The sequence below is a fragment of the Artemia franciscana genome, chromosome 2 (assembly GCF_032884065.1).
Source record: "Artemia franciscana chromosome 2, ASM3288406v1, whole genome shotgun sequence".
Taxonomy (NCBI): Eukaryota; Metazoa; Arthropoda; class Branchiopoda; order Anostraca; family Artemiidae; genus Artemia; species Artemia franciscana.
Genome location: NC_088864.1, coordinates 869,401 through 891,893, shown reverse-complemented (window position 1 = coordinate 891,893; position 22,493 = coordinate 869,401). Strand labels below are relative to the sequence as shown.

The window sequence follows — 22,493 nt, the reverse complement described above, 5'->3', positions numbered from 1 at the left end:
TAATGAATTTTCATGTATTATGTATTTTGATGTCCCTTTTAAGGCTTAAGCCTAACTTATAATCTCGGTTGTTCAAGATTTAATCTGATATCTCAGAGATATACCATATTATGTGATAATTATTGTCGCATCTTTTATTCCATTTTCCAATAACAACGAAAATCAAGACAAGTTAGCTAAAGTAGCAAACAGAAATGACTTTTTCGGTTGTGCATCTCCGAAAATTCATCTACTCTCACTGAAATGATAATTTAAATGTAATTAACCTCTATGTGTGTTTGAAATCCTTCATGAATTATCCTTTTTAATTATCGCTTGTTTTTAGAAACTAATGTTTTGTAAATTTTCCTTTTTTTTGCGCTTAAAGTGGGTATTAAGAAGGCCAGAACCTGATTCTGGCTTACAGATTCATTTTCTATTCAACACCAATCGACTCTCAGTATTTCAAACAGTTTTTCTACAAAATTTGAACTTTTGTTACAAGGAGAAGAATTTTGAGCTTTTAGCGCACTTTTCAGCGATTGCAAAGGTGTTATAAAGTGATGGCTCAACTTTCTACCTATGCTTATTGGGTTCCCCATAATTTGTACTAGATTACCACTTTTTTGGAGTTTGCGCATTTTGATTAGTTTTGCGCATTTTGTGCGCTTGTGAGCACGCAAATTTGCGCTTTGACGCGCAGAGTCGAGCTAATGCTTGTAATCTTCGGACTTCTTGTGCTCTAAAATATATTTTGCCTGTTTTAGTATTACATGGAATAGGTGCTCTTTTTTGCACTTTACGCGCTTTTTTTTAGCGCGCTTCAGAACGACCCTTTACTTTTGTATAGTCATTGTTGGAATCGCCATATATTAACATGTATATTCAGAGTTTTTGATGCCTCTGTAGAGATGCTAGTAAACGTTTGCATTTTTTAGCGCTTCGGGCGCTCGGAAAGGTGCTTTAGAGCGCCCGCTCGACGTGCTTCCCGTCACCGTTAGATTTCCCTCGCTTTAATCTATATATCCACCAATTTTGGTGTTTTTTTTCCAGAAGTGCACGATTCTTATGCTTATGGTTAGTGTATTTAGAAAAAGCATAAAAAGGTGCATCGAATAGTATGTTTATCTTCGATCTAGTAAATAAAATAAAAATAAAAAACGTTTTGTGATGTATGCAGTGTAATCACTGTCGATTCTTTTCAATCTTTTTTTCTAATTACAGGTCTGGAGACGGCCGGATTCTTATCGCGTCTTCAACTGACGGATATTGCTCCGTCATTACGTTTAGTGACGACGAGATAGGAACACCATATAGAGAAGAAAGTCAAGAGACTCTAGAATCAGGTGTTGGGACTACTCAAGAGTCTCAAAGTGATTTCACTCAATCAACACCACACTCAGCTCAAACTCCTATAAGTGACATTGAGCCGATTTTGTCAACTCAAGAATCGGCTGTTGTGGATTTAAGTGACTCTCCAGTTCCTCTGATGCAGTCAAGTCAGGGCTGCACTACCCCGTCTTCGAAAGTGGGTCGTAGAGTACAGCTTGTAACGCTGTCTAGCCCAAAATCTAAGAAAAAGCTTATCAACGAGTAACCTATTTCATTTAATTTTTTTTGTATTTTGGTAATTACATTATAGTTTCTAATTCAAATTTGTGACCGAATTATTCAAAACTCATATGGCTAAATATATATAAGCATGAAACAGTGTTGAAGTACCGGTATAAAATTCAAAATTATATTCTTTGATTCAAGGATGCTCTCCCATCTCCTCAAGAAGTTACTAACAACAGCAAGAAAGTCTCAGCCTCTGATCAGCATGAAAATGGTACTTCGCCAACCTGAAGAGATTATATTATCAAAATATTCAAGTCTCACTTTCAACTACTATTGATCTCTACATCTCTTTGTGCACAAACTCTAAGCATGGGGGACCTTCAGTTCCTATAGCTAAGCTTCTGAACTTTCTCCCAATCCTAAATTTACCCCTGTTGGTGGCAATGGTCCCTGCTCCAACACCAATATTAATCTTCCGTCAGTTTTTGCGGCCATAAAGAAACTGAAAAACCGAAAATCCCTCCGAATCCATTTGATAAAAGATAGATTCTATGAAGAGGCTCCCAGTCTGGCCAAGAAACTACAAACTCTTTGCTGCATCTGGTCCAAAAAGTGTTTTCAAAAACAGTAAGATTGAATGATCATATACTTTTCTCAAAAAGTAGATAGATCTGAGTACAAACTATCGGAGGACGTCATTGGTTAATATAGCCGCTAGAATCTTTGCAGTTGCTCTCCTTGACCGTTTCCACACAGCAAGCAACCTTCCCAAATAAACCTAGCTTCTATGTAAGAAAAACCTGATTTTGATTAGCTCTTCAAGCTAAGGCGTTACTGAAACATAAGGTGAGGCATCAGCAGATCATTGTAGCTGTCCTTTTAGACTTAATCACAGCTTCTGATTCACTGATCTGAAATTGAATATGGATAGAGCTATGTGACAGATTAATCCCTGAGATGATAATACACCTAATGCAAACGTGCTACGACCATATCTACCACCTGTGCCCAAGTCAATTGTGAGCCTTCATCGTGGCTCACACAATGTCATCGTGCATCGTGATTCACGATGAATCGATGATGTGCATCGTCAATTGTGAGCTGTCATCGTGGTTTGACATTGGTTCCGGAGGTAGATAAGTCTGTTTACTATCCCCAGAAATCTTCGATTTTCAAATCAACTGGATTATTACATAGCAATGATAGATTCCAGGGATTCCCAGTAAGCCAATACTCAACTGCGACTGCCCTTGATTGTGCTGGTCGTTCCCATGATGTAAAACAGTTGCTACTCGGAATCGTTGGAACTACTGCTCCTATGGGACAAAAGATAAGCACCAAAAAAACAAAACTGATAATAAACGAAGAGTCTCTAACCCCTTTCGCACTCAACCGGAGCCATGTTTAAATGGTAGCCAGTTCTAAATATCTTAGGTCTATTGCAGATTAAATAAAAAAGACGATTTTTTTTCAACTGTAAGTAAGGAGCAATATTAAAACTTAAAACGAAAAGAAATTATTACGTGTATGAGGGGTTTCACCTCCCTAGTCAATAGCCTGCTCTTTACGCTAAAGTTTAAATTTTTTTCAAATTCTTTAAGAATGACACCTGAATCACAAAGGCCAGTTAATTAGAATAGATTGCTCTTTTAAAAGTAAAAGAAAAAACCCTTAGCGTAAAGAGCGAGTTATTGACTAGGGGCGACCCCCCTCTTCTACGTAATAATTTTTTCTCGTTTTAAGTTTTAATATTGCTCCTTACTTTCAGTTGAAAAAACTTTTTTATTTGATTTTTGATCGTTTTTTAAATAATATTGGGAAATCCGGTGCCCTTTTCATAGAAATGTTTCTATCCTGATGAAAAAATTCTTCATTGAAATATCCTTACACGTAACCCCCGACCCCTCTCCCACCAGGAAAAATCCCTCCCGAAAATGCCTGTAGGCTATGCTTCCCAATAACAAATCCTATTGTAAACAATGGGCAAAGTTTATAACGTGCAGCCCTTCCCCAGGAGACTTTGGGGGATTAAGTCATCCTGAAAGACATAGTTGTTAGATTGTCGAGTATGCTAAATAAAGTAACTATCTCAAAATTTTGATCGGGCGACTTTGGTAAAAAATGAGCATGGGAGGGGGTCTAGTCACCATCCAATTTATTCTTGTCACTTAAAAAGAGCTCTTGAACTTTTAATTTCCGGTTGAATGAGCCCTCTCGCGATATTCTAGGACTACTGGATCGATGCGATCACCCTTGGAAAAACAACAACAAATAAACACGCATCCGTGACCTTTATTCTTGCTAAAAATACGAAATTCTACATTTTTTTTTAGCTAGGAGCTTGAAGCCTCTACTGTAAGGTTTTGTGAAAAAACTTTACAGGTTTTGTAAAAGAGATTCTATCACTTTTAGGTGGTGTTTTCCCCTTTTTTCGAAAAAAAGGCATTTTTTTCAGGACCGTAACTTTTGATGGGTAAGACTAAACTTGATGAAACTTATTTATTTGAAATCAGCATAAAAATTCGATCTTTTTGATGTATCTATTGGTATCACAATTTTTAGAGTTTCGGTTACTATTGAACCGGGTCGCTCCTTACTTACAGTTCGTTACCACGAACTGTTTGATATAAATTGCACATATAACGATGAAATCCGCTCCAACATGGCTATTGCTTCTGCTGTATTTGGCTAACTCCGAGAAACCCCATGGAATAGGAAGGAAATTCACATTCCAACTAAGTCATGTCTACGTGAAGCTGGGCTCTGTTCTGTTATAAGGATGTGAGGCCTGGCCACTGAAAGCAGTTGAGGTATGCGTGCTCATCACATTCGACCATTTATGCTTTAGACAAACACTTCGCTTACATCTATGGCTTGACGATCAACTAGGACCATTCCACCCATATGCGCATAAACTGCATAATATATACTTCTTACCAACTCTCAATTCATAGTATTTTGCTAAAATCGGCTAAGAAATACGGACGTAAGAACGTCACACAAGAAAGGTCAATAACAAATCAAACTGAAAACAAATAAAAGTACTGTGGGTGAGTAAATGAGACCTAAATAAACAGAAATTAAAATGAATTTTCAAGTCAAACCTGAGACGAACAGGTAAAATAGAAAAAGAATAGAACAAAATGAGCGAATAAAAACTGAGCGAATAATGGGTTGCCATCCCCTTAAATCCTCTAAAGGCTGTATATAACATATCTACTATTTACTTTTGATATATTAATTGACACTTTGGCAGCGGTGACTCGAAAGGTATTAGCTCCACCAATTTTTTTTATTTTGGTTTGAAAAGGTGAGACCTCTGAGAACGTTTTCCAGCTTTTTTATTGGTGCTATTATCTGGGTAGTTTATCGAAAGAGTAATTTTTATTTGTTTGTTTTATGGCCTTTCATTTTCGGTACTTGGGGAAAGGGATGGAGGTAGTATATCAACGGATGTTTGCCCTCAGTTTTCTTCCATCTGTATTTTTTACAAATATTTTCCTAGTAAAACTGTTTTAAAAAGTAATGGCCGGTACCTTTGCCATCTGCATGTACTACCATATTATCTTATCTCCATTGCTGATTTTCATCATCACGGAAATTGGTAATTGCCATCCCTGATTTCAAATGTCTTTATGTTTCTCGGGTATTGAAATTAGCAAGCTGCTGCCCTGATTTTAGGCAAAAGAAGGCCCAACCCGGGAATAAATTTAAACAAATTAAAATATGGAAAAACTTGTATAATATTTTAAGCAGTACAGTTGACAAAAGCATGTCTGTTTGTACACTGTCTTTGTTTAAGATGATATACCCGTTTTTCCATATTTTAATTTGATTAACTTTGTAAACAGGAAGGTAGTGTGATCTAAAAATTATCTACCGACCCAGGAACCCAAGAACTGACTATTCTAGATATTTCTATTCTAGAGATGGTTCAATTTCAGTGTTTTCGCCATCTGTTTTCTGGAAATAAATAAATTGTGGGAACCCAGCACCAATTTTGGGCTCTCCAATATTTTGATGAAATACACCTTTCTTGGAAATACACTTGAAATATAGAACTAATTTTATAGCACCCCAACAAGCAAAAATGTTAGCTAAGTCGGTATTTTCTGTTCTTTTGAAGAAAAAGTTTGCAAACGTATTTTTTGATGAACTTCGACAGTGTTTGAGAAATTTCTCGGGAAATTCTAATTGAATTCAAACTTCACATCCAAAACCGCTCACAAGTGATAATGGAATACCCTTTTTTCTTTTTTTTGGCTTAGAAGTCTTCCTCAGAAAATGTTGCTATTTAAAAGCGGCTTTAAAATGCTTATCGCTTAGTTAACTACATTCAGTGAAAAAGGAAAAAATATATATTCGAGCCTATGCATCGGCCGTACCAAATCTAAAGACGTTCATCCAAGGTGCAGTTATCCTAAAATGGATAATTTGTTGATCAAGAAAAATAATCCTTCCCGTCCGACCTGAGTACACTGAATATACTCTGTTCAGGGTCACAATTTAAATATCGGCATTAACCAGACATCATGGCTCTTCAGACATTGTGCGAAAATAGTGTAACACAAAAGTTTCTTCAGTTCGGAAGTTATATTCCCCTCGGTTTATTCTGTTTTCACTAAAAAAAAAATGTGCCGAAAAAATAAATCTTACAAACAGAATCAATTTTTTGCAAAATTTATAAAACTTTTTATATTTAACATTTCGTTTGTTCATGAAATATTCATCTAAATACCCGACATGTTTTAAAAGCTTTAATGATAAATTATGTAATAACTAGATAAATTCGTCAAATTTTAAGTGAAAACTAGGAAGATAAATTAGATCTTTTTCTTAGCATGTCTAGTTAATATTCCCGGATTTATAATTTGAAAACTAAATTCTCGCTGAACCTGTTAAATTATATCAAAATTAAATACGTTATATTCTGTTTTAAAATTTGTTTCTTTAAATAGAGGGCCGGATATAACCCCCCATAACAATGGGGGGGGGTATAATAATTGGGGTGAATAATAAAGTGAAACTAATTAGTAGCTGATTCAGGAATATTTACAATAACATTTACCACAGGCTATACTTATCAAAGTACTATTTTTTTCCAGAATTCCACAAATATAGGGAAATATTACGAGCCAGTTAGTTTGAAATAGTTTTCAGAATTTTGTTGGACCCTAACTTTTCTAACAAGAGATATTCTAAAGATTAGCTCTAGATACCTGCTTATTTTGATTTTTATTAGTCTATCCAAGCCATAAATTGTTTGTAATTTGATGCTCAAAAATTACTTATGGTTAAGTTGAATTTTAGGATTATTTTTCTTTTATACTTTCCCATCTATAACCTTTGTAGCCACATGCCTGTTGAATGTAAGGATGAATAATTTAATCTTGAGCCTGAAACTGTCCGACTGTTTATTTTGGACATTTTATTACAGCCTTTCCCTAGGCTTTCCTACTAGGCTGAAAAGTAGGGGATGCAAAATATCCCTTGGCTGAAGCTTAACCGCAGGTACATACCCGAAGTTTGGGAGTTTTGGTCATGCCCCTCCAATTCTCGCACGTCCTTTAATTATATTTTATACTAATTATATTTTATATTTGGTAATATTTATGATTATATTATCCTTCGAACCTGTTGCTCTGAATGTAAATTCTTGATTTCATATAGTCAACTAATACCTAACCTAGATAAGTCGGAATTTACTGTTTTCAGGAGAAGTTAGAAGTCAATGAGGCGTGTGTTATTTCAAACTATTATTATTGGATTAATATGAGGAATCCATAAAAAGAGTAGATGTATTCAGATATTTAGGTATTTATATAAATTCAACTTTATCGTTTAAAGCAGATATAAGTAGACTCGTGGCAACAGTGGCCAGGAATCTCGGTTGTTTGCATCGATTGAAGTTTTTGTTTCCTTACCAGATGGTGAGGACTTTATATTTATCATTAGTTGAAAGTTACTTTCCATATTGTCCGAGCATCTGGATGTTGACTTTCCCTTCGCATTTACGAGGACTTATTATTTTTCAAAATAAATCAATAAGAATCCTGAACAATTTTTTAACGCACCCTAGGAAGACAGAAAAATTTTTTGAAACCAAAAACATTTTTCTTTATTTCTGGATATTCTTTATTTGCAAAAAAAATAATAATTTCACCTTAATTTGGATATATGGTTTTTAAACATCCAATATAGAGATCATTTTTTCCATAGCATAAAACTTTTGGTCGAAAATAAGTATAACCATTTATCAAGAGCTAAGAATAAGTTTCTTTTCCCGTCTGTTAAAACTGAGAGATCAAAACCAAGTCTGATATACCAACTTCCCCAGATTGCCAAGAAATATTAGCTATTTGACCATCACTCTATATATGAAAAGAAATGAAAAGAGATAATTCTTTCCGCATAAATTAGCAGGGATTTAATGAATTATTCATTTATTTATAATTTAGTTTGTAAATCCCTTCTCCATGAGTCAATGTCTTCTTTTTTTTTGTGTATTTCTTCTTCATTTCCTTCTTTCTTCCTCTATGCTCCGTGAAAGTTATTGAAGTGCAATTTATTTGTATTTTCTTTTATTATTAAAGGAGACATACGAGTTGCATCTCTGTCTTCTTTGTACTAATTTTGAATATAGCGTTTTTGGTTAATAAAGTCAAGTCAAAAAGGTTAAGTCATACAAGACCGATTCAGGAACCATTAATAGTAGAATGACCGTAACAAGGTTTGATATTGATTTCAATAAGAATGTATTTTGTAAGCTCATGTATTTTACTTTTTCTCACTTGAAGCTAATAAGCAAGGCGTTTTTTTTCTTGTGGATTGGACCTGCTCCTATGCAAGATAAATACTTCAGGGGATTCTTCATTTTCATCATGAAAAAACAAACGCCTCGACCGATTCATTCCGATTAACAGTAATAACTCATTGAATAAACTGTTTCTACTGTTGATAGTTCAGACAAACAATTGAAAATGTCAAATTTTCTTCTGAGAAAAGAAAAGAATGTAATTTCATCTTCGAGTATCGCGAAATTTCGTTTGGAAAAATTTGACAAAAATACACAAAAAATTAAATTTTCCTATATAGCTGAATATCATCTTCTGCAGCGATATACCTCATCCAAGAAAATTGGACGGACGAGTTAGTTTCGTACGAACGTTGGATCTTCCTCGCGGTATTTGATTTTCCGAAGCTCTGCTCTTTTGATGGCCGGATATCGACTGTTTTATCGCTGCGAATTGTGTCTGTATCTGAAAAGGAAGCCCAATTTCATTCAAGTGTAACATTCAAAATGCTTTTGACTTTAACACGGTATAGCGCAAGTAGACTGGCACAAATGATACAGTACTGGCTAAACGTTGTTAGCCTTCCGGAATATAGGTCAGCAAATACAGCTTGTATGGATTTTTGACGTAATTAAGTAAAAAAAACAAGTTTTTTTAAACTGAAAGTAAGGAGCGACATGAAAACATAAAACGAACAGAAATTACTTCGTAAATGACAGGGGCTGCTCCCTCTTCAGCGCCCCGCTCTTGACGCTAAAGTTTGACTGTTTCTCTCAACTCTACTTTTTAAAACAGTAAAAAACTTTAGCGTGAATAGCGGGGCGTTGAGGATGGAGCAGCCCCTTTCATATACGAAGTAATTTCTGTTCGTTTTAAGTCTTAATGTCGCTCCTTACTTTCAGTTAAAAAAACTTGTTTTTTTATTTAATTTCTGAACGTTTTTGAATTAATGCAAGTTTTGGTTTTGGCTCTCCGCAGATGAATAATTAAAACGAAATTTTTATATTTATTTTTTTAGCTAAATGGCTTTCTCATAATCTTGACTGAATGATTTTGAGAAAAAAGTAGTGGGGGAGGAGGCCTAGCTGCCCTCCAATGTCTTGATTACTTAAAAAGGCAACTAAAACTTTTAATTTTTTACGAACGTTTTTATTAGTAAAAGATATACGTAACTTACGAGTTGACTTACGTAACGAACTTCCGTATTCGTATGTTTCTATTACGTATATGAGGGGGTTCACCCCCTCGTCAGTACCTCGCTCTTTACACTAAAGCTTAAATTTTGTCCCAATTCCTTAAGAATAGCCCATGAATCACAAAGGCTGTAGAATAAACAGTTGAAATTACTAAAAGTACTTTAGCGTAAAGAGCGAGGTATTAGGAGGAGGTGAACCCCTCATATACGTAATAATTTCTGTTCGTCTTAAGTTTTAATGCTGCTCCTTACTTTCAGTTGAAAAAACTTTTTCATATTTATTTTTTCATTGTTTTTTTAAACAATGCTAGAAAATCCTATGCTCTGTACATGGGAATTTTCTTCCCCCGTGACAGATTTCTCCATGGAAAGTTCCTCCAACATATCCTCCTCTCCTCAACCCCTCCCCCAACCAAAAAATCCCCCTTAAAACGTCTGTACACTTCCCAATAACTATTACTATATGTAAGCATTGGTCAAAGTTTGTAAATTGTAGCCCCTCCCACGGGGACTTTGGGGGAGTGAATCGTCCCCAAATCCATAGTTATAAGGTTTTTCGACTATGTTGAATAAAATGGCTATCTCAGAATTTTGATCTGGTGACTTTGGGAAAATAATTAGCGTGGGAGGGGGCTAGGTGTCCTCCATTTTTTAGTCACTTAAAAAGGGCACTAGAAATTTTCATTTCCATTAGAATGAGCCCTCTCGCAACATTCTAGGACCACTATTGCCATACGATCACCCATGGGAAAAAACAAAAAAAAACAAACAAACAAACACGCATCCGTGATCTGCCTTCTGGCAAAAAATACAAAACTCCACATTTTTGTAGATAGGAGCTTGAAACTTCTACCGTAGGGTTCTCTGATACGTTGAATCTGTTGGTGTGATTTTTGTTAAGATTCTATTACTTTTAGGGGGTGTTTTCTCCTATTTTCTAAAATAAGGCAAAATTTCACGGGCTCGTAACTTTTGATGGGTAAGACTAAACTTGATGAAACTTAAATGTTTAACATCAGCATTAAAATGCGATTCCTTTGATGTAGCTATTGGTATCCAAATTCCGTTTTTTAGAGTTTTGGTTACTATTGAGCCGGGTCGCTCCTTACTACAGTTCGTTACCACGAACTGTTTGATACCTAAAACTAGAAATTTTTTTCCAAGACCAAAGTGTCTTTCTATCATGAAAATCTATTCACAAAATGTTTAATAGTTGATATATTTTTGGTGAATCCGAAATTTTGGATTAGCTAAGCACCGTGTCGAACTAATTGACGCATAAATTCAAAATGCTTTTACCCAGATATGACACTCACTACCCAAGGAGCTTATGGCCATATCTTTGAAGGTACCCTGGCTATTTCTTTTTATTTTACTTAATTGGGTAAGTAGATTAGAAAGCCGGCAGAGTACAAATGGAAAAGTATACCAATTACTATCATTTCCAACAGAATTAATTCTTTACATTGCATAATAAAAATTCACATTCCGATAAATAAAAAGATAAATAAAAAGAGAGGGATGGTTCTGAAAGTTGAGATACGATGTTTCTTATATTTTCTGAAAAACGAATATAAGTTTTGAAAAAAAAACAAAAGACGTTGTTTGTGTGATGAAAGTAAAAAAAGGAATATAAAACAAATAGAAACTGTGTTTCTTAGCCTATGCAAAGTGTGTCTATAAAGCTAGTGCAAAAAAAGCTACCGTTGCTCCTTCCCTAGCTTTGTAAGATAAAGCAAACACGCCAATTTACTGAAAACACAAAATCTGTGCAAATATTCAACAATCCCGCTTTGAAGCTGAGTAATCATTACGTGCCAAAAATAATTAACTAAGCTATAAGATTCTTTATAATCTTTCACCAACTATGATATTGATAACTACCAGGCCTCGAACAAAAATAAGAAATGTTAGCAATCGAAGTCATTGAGCAGGTTATGAAAATAACAGACTCATTTACAAGGCCACGCTTTTTGTCTCATTATATCTGGTATATCAATATAAAATTTTCAAAACAGTAGCGAACGTCAATAATATCAGAGATCAAAAAGTAATAAACCTTCAAATGAAATCCATATTCTCAGTTATTTCTGTGTATAGTTCAGATCATTTCAAGCTATGATACTGAATTTATGAAGATAATCCATAGACATAACTATACCAGAAAACCTTGACTTCTAGGTTGTCTGCAAAATAATCATGCTTTGTCTGCATTAAATTTCCAAAAGCAGCACCAAATTTTGTGAATTTAAACCGTTTAAAAACGTACTAAAGTATATTAATTTTCTACTTAAAAAATTATCCTAAATCACCTTGTTTTCTACTCTATGAAAATTTAGTGCTGTTTTGTTTCAAAAAAAAAAAAAAAAACGCTAGTTTTACACAAGCCTATAAACATAGGCAAATATTAATAGTCAGTCATAGACATAGGAGGGACGTCTAGGCTTAGGTTTGGTTTGTTTTAAAGTTTGAATTTCACCCTTTGCTTCCACTGGATTTCTTTGTTTTTTGGTTAATTGAGAGCAAAGGATTTTAAATTGAGCCACCATTTCAGGTAAAAAAAAAAATAACAAATTGGTAAAATAATGAGTATTCGTTTTAAAAACGGGTAAAAAAAGGACTTTTTATTTGAAACATAGTTAGAAATAGCTTAAAGCTGAACAACAAAAGTCGTGAAAATCATACCCCCATAAAGGTGGCTTCAAAAGTAACATTGAAAACTAGAGACCAATATCAATTTCCCGTCTTTTGTCGAAAATATTAGAGAAAGTTGTCCTCAAATGATTTTATATTTTTTCCAGACTAATGAGCTGCAAAGTGAAACCCAATTTGGGTCCCATCAGGGCCACCCCACAGCTCATGCCTTGTAGCATTTAGTTGATAGTGGGAGTAATGCACTGGATGACAGATATTTCCCACTGTCTATTTTCATAGACATAAGAAAAGTATTTGATACCATAAATTCCAGAATATTGCTGGATCAACTTAAGTGTCAGGAACTGGCAAATTACCTTCATGCAAGATCTATGCATGGAAAATCTGTCCAATGACCGCATCATAAAGCAAGTGCTTCTATCTGCCCCGTTGGCAGATTTTGCAGGTGACTAGGCGGTCAGTTGAAGAATTGGTGGGAAACTGCCAAAAACGACCTCAACCCCGTTGGTGGATTTTGAAGGTTTGGCAGAAAGTGGGACAGCTAATGGCTCCAGCTAGTAAAAGATCCCGACAAATGGGAGTCAAGCATACGCAGTCTTCTAGATGCCGAGTGAGGGGCCCGCGTCTGGTCCCCTAACAGGTACAAGTAAGTAAGATCTATGCAGGTATTATTGAATGATATTGTTTCATCCTTGTATTCATCGAAATGTGGAATGCCTCAGAGCTCCATTCTAGGTTCTTTGTTTTATTTGGTATATGTCAACACCATACGGTTTTATTTTTAAGATTTTTGTGGTAGTGTTTGTGCTTTTGACACAATATCAACAAGATGTGTACATTCTATTTATGAGCTTTTGCAAAAAGCTGATGAAGTGTTAAGATGGCTGGAAGTTCTTATGGACCTTATTTTACTCTGCATCAACGTGGACAAGACATTCCTCATGATCTTCTGCATAGCACGAGTGCCTGTTGATGCTAGTGGTCTTATTATGACATCTAGAAAGCCTGTGCACCAAGTGAGTGGTCTTGTTTATTGATACTAATCTGTCATGAAGACATCCGCCATGGGGACGAAGGTAGTGTCAGTGATGCTATTTCTTTCAAAATGTCCAGAGGAGTTGGCTGGAATGACCCAAACTGCAGCAATTTTTGCCAAAGGCAATTCTAATAATGATATATCATTTAATTATTCATCCATTCATTTCTTATGGCTTTTTCATCTGGAGTGGTAATTTTCGCGGTAATTCGGAAAGTACACGCGGTCTATAAAGCAAAGCAGTAAGGATAAGGGGTAAGTATCTTACAGACGTGAAGGATGCAAGGGTTTGTTTAAAGTCTTTGGGATGGCTTAGCATTGGTGAACTACGTGATTTTAAAGCTGAGATTTCCGTTTCCCATGTACAAATAATCTAGTCCTAAGCATGATTATCGTTCTAATAGTACATTATTAATTATGACACTAGTTTTATGAAAAATTTGGTGGTTGAGCATACGAGCAGTACGCGGTCCAGATTTAGATTGCAGTTTCTCGGAACTTCCTTGTGGAATTCGATATCAATCACTATCAGAACGGCTGAAAATCTTTCAGATCTTAAGAAAAAAGTAAAAGAGTATTTGTTAAAAGATGAGTAACTTGATTTTGTTGGTAAGAAGATGGATATATAGGTAATTTGAAGGTTGATTTCGTTGAGTTAACAACATGGAGGGTGGTAGAGTAGTGGTGTGACAGGAAGGAAAGGTGGTGGTACGACAAGGAGGTAAGGTGGTAGAATTGTTGTGATACGGATATAATATTGTTAAAGGAGCCGGGTTTATTGTTTGGCTGTTTTGTTTACCTTTTCATTTTTCTTATTATTGTATTAGACTTGAAGAAACTGGTTAGAATTTTATGCTGGGGAGCCGGCTTTTATCGCTTCTCGGAAAACAACCCCCCTCGGAAAATACCCCCCTGAAAATACCTCCTTGGAGAACGCCTCCCACCCAAGAAAAATTCTGTTCTGTAAAATTCCCCATGAAAAATCCCCCCCACAGGAAATTTCGTCATAGAAAATCCCCCTTCCCCCCGATAATTTGACTATGGCAAATTTCCGGACAAGTAAAATTCAGCGGCCAAAGAGAAAGTACAAAATAGGCATTCAAAATGTCAATGTGCGATTTTTCCGATTTAAAACCGTTTTAAAACCCTTTTAAAGAACTATTATATGGAACTATTTAATGAACCATATAAATACATTTTCAGTTTTGTTTACGGGGGTTCCCGACTCTGGATGTTCCCTAGGCTGTGGGTGGCAATATCCTGTAAGGTAAGGCGGACCTTTTTCTTACACGCAGAACATGAAAAGAAATGTCAAAGACGAATAAAAAAAAATGAGGGAAACAATTGTTAATTAGTGTCGTAGGGAATGTCAGGAGTGAACAACCTTGTATCTCCTCGTGTCTCTAAGAAAAAGAAAAAAAAACAAATCAACTTGTCTTGGGAATTACGTTGACACTGGAAAAAATTTGAGGCAAATTAGGAATACATACCAAATTGGGAAAAATAACTTTTTGTTTCGACCGTCACCAAGGTCAAGCAAAGAATTGGTTTTGTCCAAAGATTTTAAATCGTCCTTAAAATTGACACTATACAACAATGATAACACCGTTGTCACAAACAATAATAATTTTGTGCGGAAAATTATTGCTGAAATTGTATCGCATGTATTTTGATGCATACGGTGTATTATTTCTTACGGTGAATACGAAATTTTTTAGAGAGATTTGCAGGTGCCTCAAAAGTGAATGTAACCTCGTGAAAAACAATTTGTATTTTCTGTAAAAAACAAAAAAATATATGACCATCTTTTAGCGGAGACAACGACGCAGCGGGGTATTCCTTGTAAGAAATTTACAAGAAAATGAAAGAAGAAAAATACAAGAAATTCACAAGAAATTAAAAAAAAATGTATTTCTTGTAATTCCGTGTAGGGGATTACGTGGACACATGATAAACCAGCCGCAAATTAGGCATTGGGACTCGGCTTAAATGAGCTTTTGTTTTTACCCTGGTTCAACTTTTCAAGTTAGATTTTTGAATTAAAGCAAAGGAGAGGAGGGTAGAAATTTATAAAACGAGCAGAAATTACCCTAACGAGAGTGCGACTGTTGTCCCCGGTCGCCTGGCAGCAGTGAAGTTTTGCTTACGCTTTAATGAAAGCTTCACTCCATATAAAAATGACTTTTATTCTTAGTTACAAATGTTCTATTGAATTTCGAAATAACGTCGTTATTTTTCAACAAAAATAGCAAGCATATATTTTCAATAAATGTACAAGCAATATTTTAATGATCTGAATGGGAGATAGCATTTTTTTCGATAGGGACACTTGAACTAGAATTAAGCATAGATTTTTAATCTGTACCATGCTCTTTACTTATACTTTGCTAACACAAACATTTGACCCAACACTCTCTTAAAGCGGTGGAGCGCTACCGTTCCCTCCTTCGACTCCCGTTAATTACGTTCAAGTTTAGTATTTGTAAAACAAAGCTTTGAGAATGATAAAAAAAATGCACAACTCAAATGTTTATTATGAGGGCGGGGGGTATCAGATATTCTTTATAGGGTTTTCATTTCCACGGTTTTTAGGGCGAGTGCTTCTAGTGAACAGGTTTAATAGGCATGTTCCCCATGGACGCCAATAGGAGGGGGATGATGTCCCACTGGAAGCAAGAAGACATTAAACATTATGTATAAATCAGAAATGAATAATCATGAATTGAAAATGAATTGAATCATGAATAAAATTATGTATAAATCAGAAATGAAATACTACCATTTAAAATCAGCGAAAATAAAAGCTCTTTGTAGCACTGCCCCTCTTCCCAAGAAATTTACTTGGTATGCTCAGGATGTCCTGCCCCTCTATTCCAACTCTGTGCCAATAGGTGTGTAATTACAATCTTTTATGCTACAGAGAAAAGGGCTGTAGTAATAAGAAGGGTGTTTTTACCCCCATCCCCAATATCAATGGCCTAGACAAAAATATTACCGGAAATCAAGAGAGGCTAGAGATCAATTTCTAAGATATCCTTGAACGATTTATATTCCCACGATATTCTAGAACCATTTGTAAAGCCAAGACAGATAGTCGAATTGAGTGAGAAGAAAATCTGACATTAATTTCCCCCCGTTCATCTACAAACATCTACGAAAGAGTTCTCCTATATGCTGAATTTGATAACTTAATTTTCAACAAAACCGCTCACCCTCCTTGGGTTACTTACCTTGGGTTACTCGTTGGGTCAAAAATTGGAAAAATTTTTTCAGGCTCGTAACCCCTGATGAGTAACTTTCAACTTAATGAAACTTCATATGTTTGGAATCACCATAAAAAGCCAACTCGTTTAATGCATATGTTCTTATAAAAATTCTATTTTAGAGCTATGGTTATTAGGGTTATATTATGGTTATTAAAGCTATGGCTATTATTAGCACGAGTGGCTCCTTACTTTCAGTTTTTTTTATCACCAACTGTGTAATAAGAAAAAATAAATAAACACGGAAGCCAGTGATCCCATTCAAATTTCGATAAATGCAGAGTTACTGGCGTCACCTGCCTCCCCTGTGATAAATTTCCTGACGGTTCTCATGCATTGTCCCTCCTTACACCTCTCCATTTATTTTGCCAATAAGCTAATGAATTCAATCTGTTGTATTAGAAAAGAAAACATTTTTCTACTAGGAGAAATGTGGGGATGGTAAACAGGAAGGGAGTAGAAAAGCACAGGATGCCTGGCTCCCAGTCCCCCATTGTACTTCCTGGCTGAGGGGCCATGAAACGGAGATCATCCCCACCAATAGGGATCTTAAAATCCAATACCATATTGTTTTCATTTTTTCATTTTTTTATCACCCCACAGCAACTTTATTTATGCTTAGTCCAAATAAAGGGAGATTAGACTATAATTCCTACCCCCCTCCTCCTTTCCATATTTATCTGAAGATTTATGGAATACTGCATAATGTAGGCATTAAAATATATTCTTTGAGGTATATAGTGATTCTTCCCACACGATGGTGAACTGCCCCTCCTTCATAACAGCTGATGTGCAATTATGTATAACTGTGAAAAATTTAATGAAACATCAAGCGAATCATCAGATGTCTATATTAACCATGTATCTTGAATGGACTGCGTGACATTTTTGGAACGAATGCACAACCATGGGGCATTACTTCTTCTGAAACTGGGAAATTCCGTTTAAATTTTTTGGATACTTTAAGTCGAATGGCTGTCTTAGAATTGATCTTCAATCGATAGCAACTTGGCTCTTTTGGGAAAGAAGCGGTAGTTTGGTGCCAAAAAATGGCAGAAATGTCACTTTTCAATACCACAACATTTTTGGCTGCTTTGAAATGACATTTAAACTTTGATTTGTGTTTGAATGAATCCTCTCTCGATTTTCTAGGACCACTGGCTCGATTCAAGACCCCTTGAAAAAAAAAAATTCAAACACGCATGTGTGATCTTTCTTCTAGGAAAAATGAAGAGATTCAACATTTTCGCAGATAGGAACTTGAAACCTCTTTGATAATGGGTTCTCTGAAATGTTGGATTTGACTGCGTGATTTTCATCAAGATTAACTGCCTCCTTTAGGAGTTTTTCACCCCTTTACTGTAAATCAGACAAATATGCTCAGGCTCGCAGTTTGTGAAAGACAACTTCAAACTTATTAAATTTGTAATATTCGGAATCAGATTGAAAAAGCCAATTCTTTTGATGTATCAATTGTTATAAAACTCTCTTTTTAGAGTTTTGATTACTATTAGCCCGAATCACTCCTTACTTACAGTTCTTTACCAACAACTCTGATAGCTTAGTTTCAGACCCTATTTTATACAGTTCTTCTTCTTGAAGAAAAGATTCATCTTGGTGCATACCATCTGAAAAATATCGAAGGATTGACGACCATAGCATTTAATCAATGGAAAGAAAAAATTCTAAAGTTTCGTAACGCATTTCGCAACCTGCAACACTTCTGCTGGTGAAACCAACCAAGGTTTATTGAAATGTTTCACGATTCCCAGGCAGTTTAAATATTTATCTTTTTCACGTATTTAAATAAAAACTTCAAAGTTATATTACAAATAATAGATTCTTACCACTTGATAGAACAAACAGGGAACTGGCATTTCATCCTCTCCATTCGGACAATGAATATTTCCATCGCAGAGCTGGAAATCTTCTATGCATTTCCAAAAGCCATCCCTACTTGGTGAAGGACAATAAAATAGTCGCTGATCTACTCCTGACTGGGGACAGTCTTGAAAAAGAAGGAAAATAATACAATAACATCTTGGAATAATTGGTTCTCCATTACTGTCTAAGGCTCTAAATTTTGTTAAACTTTTAAAAGAATTATCTTAAACTCGTAACCTATCTAGATCGTTTTTTTCAGGCTAAAAAATCCCAGGTAGCCAATTTCCCAAAAGTTTGCATGAAAATTCTCTGTATATATATATATATATATATATATATATATATATATATATATATATATATATATATATATATATATATATATATATACATATATATATATATATATATATATATATATATATATATATATATATACATATATATATATATATATATATATATATATATATATATATATATATGTATATATATATATATATATTTAATCACTAATTTAGGAAAACAGTCTTCCTTTTCTCCTTCTGTCTCTTTATTTTTTTTTTTTTTTTTTTTTTTTTTTTTTTTTTTTTTTTTTTTTTTTTTTTTTTTTTTTTTTTTTTTTTTTTTTGTGTGTGTGTTTGTGCTGTAGCATTGGTGATTTCTCTTTTCATGATACATATATATATATATATATATATATATATATATATATATATATATATATATATATATATCATATATATATATTCAATTTTAAAAACGTGGACTGACACATATGCATTTGCTGTTGATCACATGTCCTTGTGATAGAATCCATAATCCAGTACAGATTGTATCCGTTCTGGAAGTTAAATCCAAATGCCATTTGTATGATTAATAAATATGGAAAATTTCAGTGCCATTTTGGTTTTCAATGAAATAAAATTCAGTTAAATCTCTAGTGGATGATAAAAATCAAAGTATCGTCGTCGTTATGACCCCAAATTGGACGAAAGGAGAATAGAATAATTTTCCCATGACCTTGCTGTTTATTGCAGACTCCAACAATCACCGAGATACCCGTGATAATCATCCCGTCGCTACATATAAAATTTATTTGCTGAACAAAAATTTCAACGTTATATCAATGTTGGATATGTTGGCTTTGGCAGGATAGGTCCGGTAGAGTATTTATATAAATCCATCTGCAAGAGATATGATACAAGAGATATCAATAAAGATTGTTGAAAATCAACAGTGTTTGGGTTATAATGAAGCAGACACCTATGTGGAAGTACGCTGCATTACACCAACTGAAGCATGCTGATGACTTTTTGGCCACGAGATCCAAAGAGTGAGTCATGGTGTTCTATGTTTAAATATTCATTTACCTGGAAAATACCAAATGCCAGATATTAGCCTAGCCCAAGATGATTTGATAGATGTTGGATGGGGTCAATGCTAGAAGCCTATTTTCGACAAAACCAGGCATTGAAACAAATGCAAACAATCCAAAAATGTTCCTTTTATCATAAAAGGACATAAATGGGATGGGAAAATGAGTACATGGGAGCCACAAATCCGTCGATTGCGTGTCATTGGTCGAATTCACTATTTAAATTTTATAGCTCGTCCAGAGTGCTTCCATTTGCAAGCACTTCTTCATCAAACAGTTCGACGTAACGAACTGTAGTAAGGAGCGACCCGGCTCAATAGTAAACGAAACTCTATAAAACGGAATTTAGATGCTAAAAGATACATCAAAAGAATAAGATTTGCATGCTGATTCTAAATATATAAGTTTCATCAAATTTAGTCTTTGTCATCAAAAGTTACGAGCCTGAGAAAATTTGCCTTATTTTGGAAAATAGGGGGAAACACCCCCTAAAAGTCATAGAATCTTAACGAAAATCACACCATCGCATTTGGCGTATCAGAGAACCCTATAGCAAAATTTCAAGCTCCTGTCTACGAAAATGTGGAATTTCGTATTTTTTGCCAGAAGACAAATCACGGGTGCGTGTTTATTTGTTTTTGTTTTTTTTTTTGTTTTTTCCCCAGGGGTCATCGTATCGACCAAGTGGTCCTAGAATGTCGCAAGAGGGCTCATTCTAACGGAAATAAAAAGTTCTAGTGCCCTTTTTAAGTTACCAAAAAAATTGGAGGGCACCTAGGCCCCCTCCCACGCTCATTTTTTCCCAAAGTCAACGGATCAAAATTTTGAGATAGCCATTTTGTTCCACATAGTCGAAAACCATAATAACTATGTCTTTAGGAATGAATTACTCCCCCATAATCCCTGGGGGAGGGGCTGCAAGTTACAAACTTTGACCAGTGTTTACATACAGTAATGGTTATTGGGAAGTGTACAGACGTTTTCAGGAGGCTTTTTTGGTTTTGGGGGTGGGGTTGAGGGGAAGGGGCTACAAGAGAGGATCTTTCCTTCGAGGAATATGTCATGGGGGAAGAAAAATTCAATGAAAAGGGCGCAGGATTTTCTAACAGTACTATAAAAAAAACAAAGAAAAAATAAACATGAAAACGTTTTTTCAATTGAAAGTAAGGAGTAGCATTGAAACGTAAAACGAACAGAGGTTATTATGCATATGAGGGGTTCTAAAAATACTTTAGTATAAAGAGCAAGGTATTTAGGAGGAGATAAATACCCCGCTCTTTATGCTAAAGTATTTTTAGTAATTTCAACTATTTATTCTACGGCCTTTCTAATTCAGGGGTCATTCTTAAAGAATTGGGACAAAACTTACGATTTAGTGTAAAGAGCGAGGTATTGACGAGGGTACGACCCCCCTCGTATACATAATAAAAATATAAGAATATAAAAGTGTGTTGCGCAAGCTGGCACGTACGCAGGGTGGGGGCCTTCGGGCCCCCCCCCCCCGAAACTTTGTGAAATGTTTAATTTCCCCATGGTTTCTTGGGATTTCTGGCAAAAGTAGGACATTTATTAAGAATCTAGATACATGTGTGAAGCCTTTTTTGGGGGATTTTACAGCATGCCATTATCCGGTCAAGTCACTGCCCAATTATTAACCCATTTTCTGTCTAACTTTTTACCCTCTTTGAAGTAATTAGAAATTGTGCTGTTATTTTTTTTGTAAAGAGAGTTTGCTTTCCGCAGCAAAATAGAATTATCCTATATATTAGGGCGTTTATCCCCCCCCCCCCTTTCAGGATAAAGTACAGCTTTTAATGGATCAATTTTGGAAACTATCATTTTTCATTAAAATCTACGTTTTTGCAATAAAAGAACTACCCCCCACAGAATCCATATTGCACTGTTAACCCTAAAATTTCCCTTTCAGTGGGATATAATAGATTAATCACTGGTTCTAAATCGCTATGAACATAACCTGAGCCTAAAACATACTGTTGAGGCTTCAGTCTTCTCCCCCCCCCCATCCGCTACAATACTACAGGATCTGTATTTTCCGATATACCTGATTTTTGCACTACTAAATAAAAAAGTGCTACTTTATATCTGCTGTTTCGAAGGTTTTGGCCCCCCCCCGAAAAAAATTCCTGCATACGTGCATGTACGTAATTTAATTCTTAAGTTACGTATATTTTTTACTAATAAAAACGTTCGTTAAAAATTAAAAGTTCTAGTTGGATTTTTAAGTAACCGAGAAATTAGAGGGCAACTAGGCCTCCTTCCCCACCCCTTATTTCTCAAAATCGTTTGATTAAAACTAAGAGAAAGCCATTTAGCCAAAAAAAGAATTAATATACAAATTTCAGTTTAATAATTTATGTGCGGAGAGCAAAAATCAAACATGCATTAATTCAAAAACGTTCAGAAATTAAATAAAAAAAAAAAACTAGTTTTTTTAACTGAAAGTAAGGAGCGACATTAAAACTTAAAACGAACAGAAATTACTCCGTATATGAAATGGGTTGTTCCCTCGGCAATCCCTCGCTCTTTACGCTAAAGTTTGACTCTTTGCCACAATTCTACTTTTTAAAACAATCAAAAGCTTTAGCGTAAAGAGCGAGGGATTGCGGAGGTGACAACCCATTTCATATACGGAGTAATTTCTGTTCATTTTAAGTTTTAATGTCGCTCCTTACTTTCTGTTAAAAAAACTAGTTTTTTTTTTATTTAATCATGTGAGGGATGCAACAAA

General features: G+C 35.1%; 2 protein-coding genes across 2 annotated transcripts in view; one reads left to right on the top strand and one right to left on the bottom strand.

The window, feature by feature from the left end:
• The window catches only part of LOC136035627 (chromatin assembly factor 1 subunit B-like), a 40,608-nt gene extending 38,974 nt beyond the window's left edge, over positions 1–1,634 (top strand). The window contains exon 7 of the mRNA XM_065717521.1: positions 1,204–1,634. Coding sequence (XP_065573593.1) covers positions 1,204–1,576 — 373 coding nt within the window. The 3' untranslated portion in view covers positions 1,577–1,634. The remainder of the gene's footprint in view (positions 1–1,203) is intronic.
• A 6,048-nt stretch (positions 1,635–7,682) lies between these two features.
• Positions 7,683–22,493, bottom strand: part of LOC136035622 (uncharacterized) — a 31,114-nt gene continuing 16,303 nt past the window's right edge. Inside the window, exons 2-3 of the mRNA XM_065717510.1 lie at positions 18,330–18,490; positions 7,683–8,798 (exon numbers count right to left, since the gene is read on the bottom strand). Of these exons, the coding sequence (XP_065573582.1) occupies positions 8,664–8,798; positions 18,330–18,490 (296 nt within the window). The 3' untranslated portion in view covers positions 7,683–8,663. The remainder of the gene's footprint in view (positions 8,799–18,329; positions 18,491–22,493) is intronic.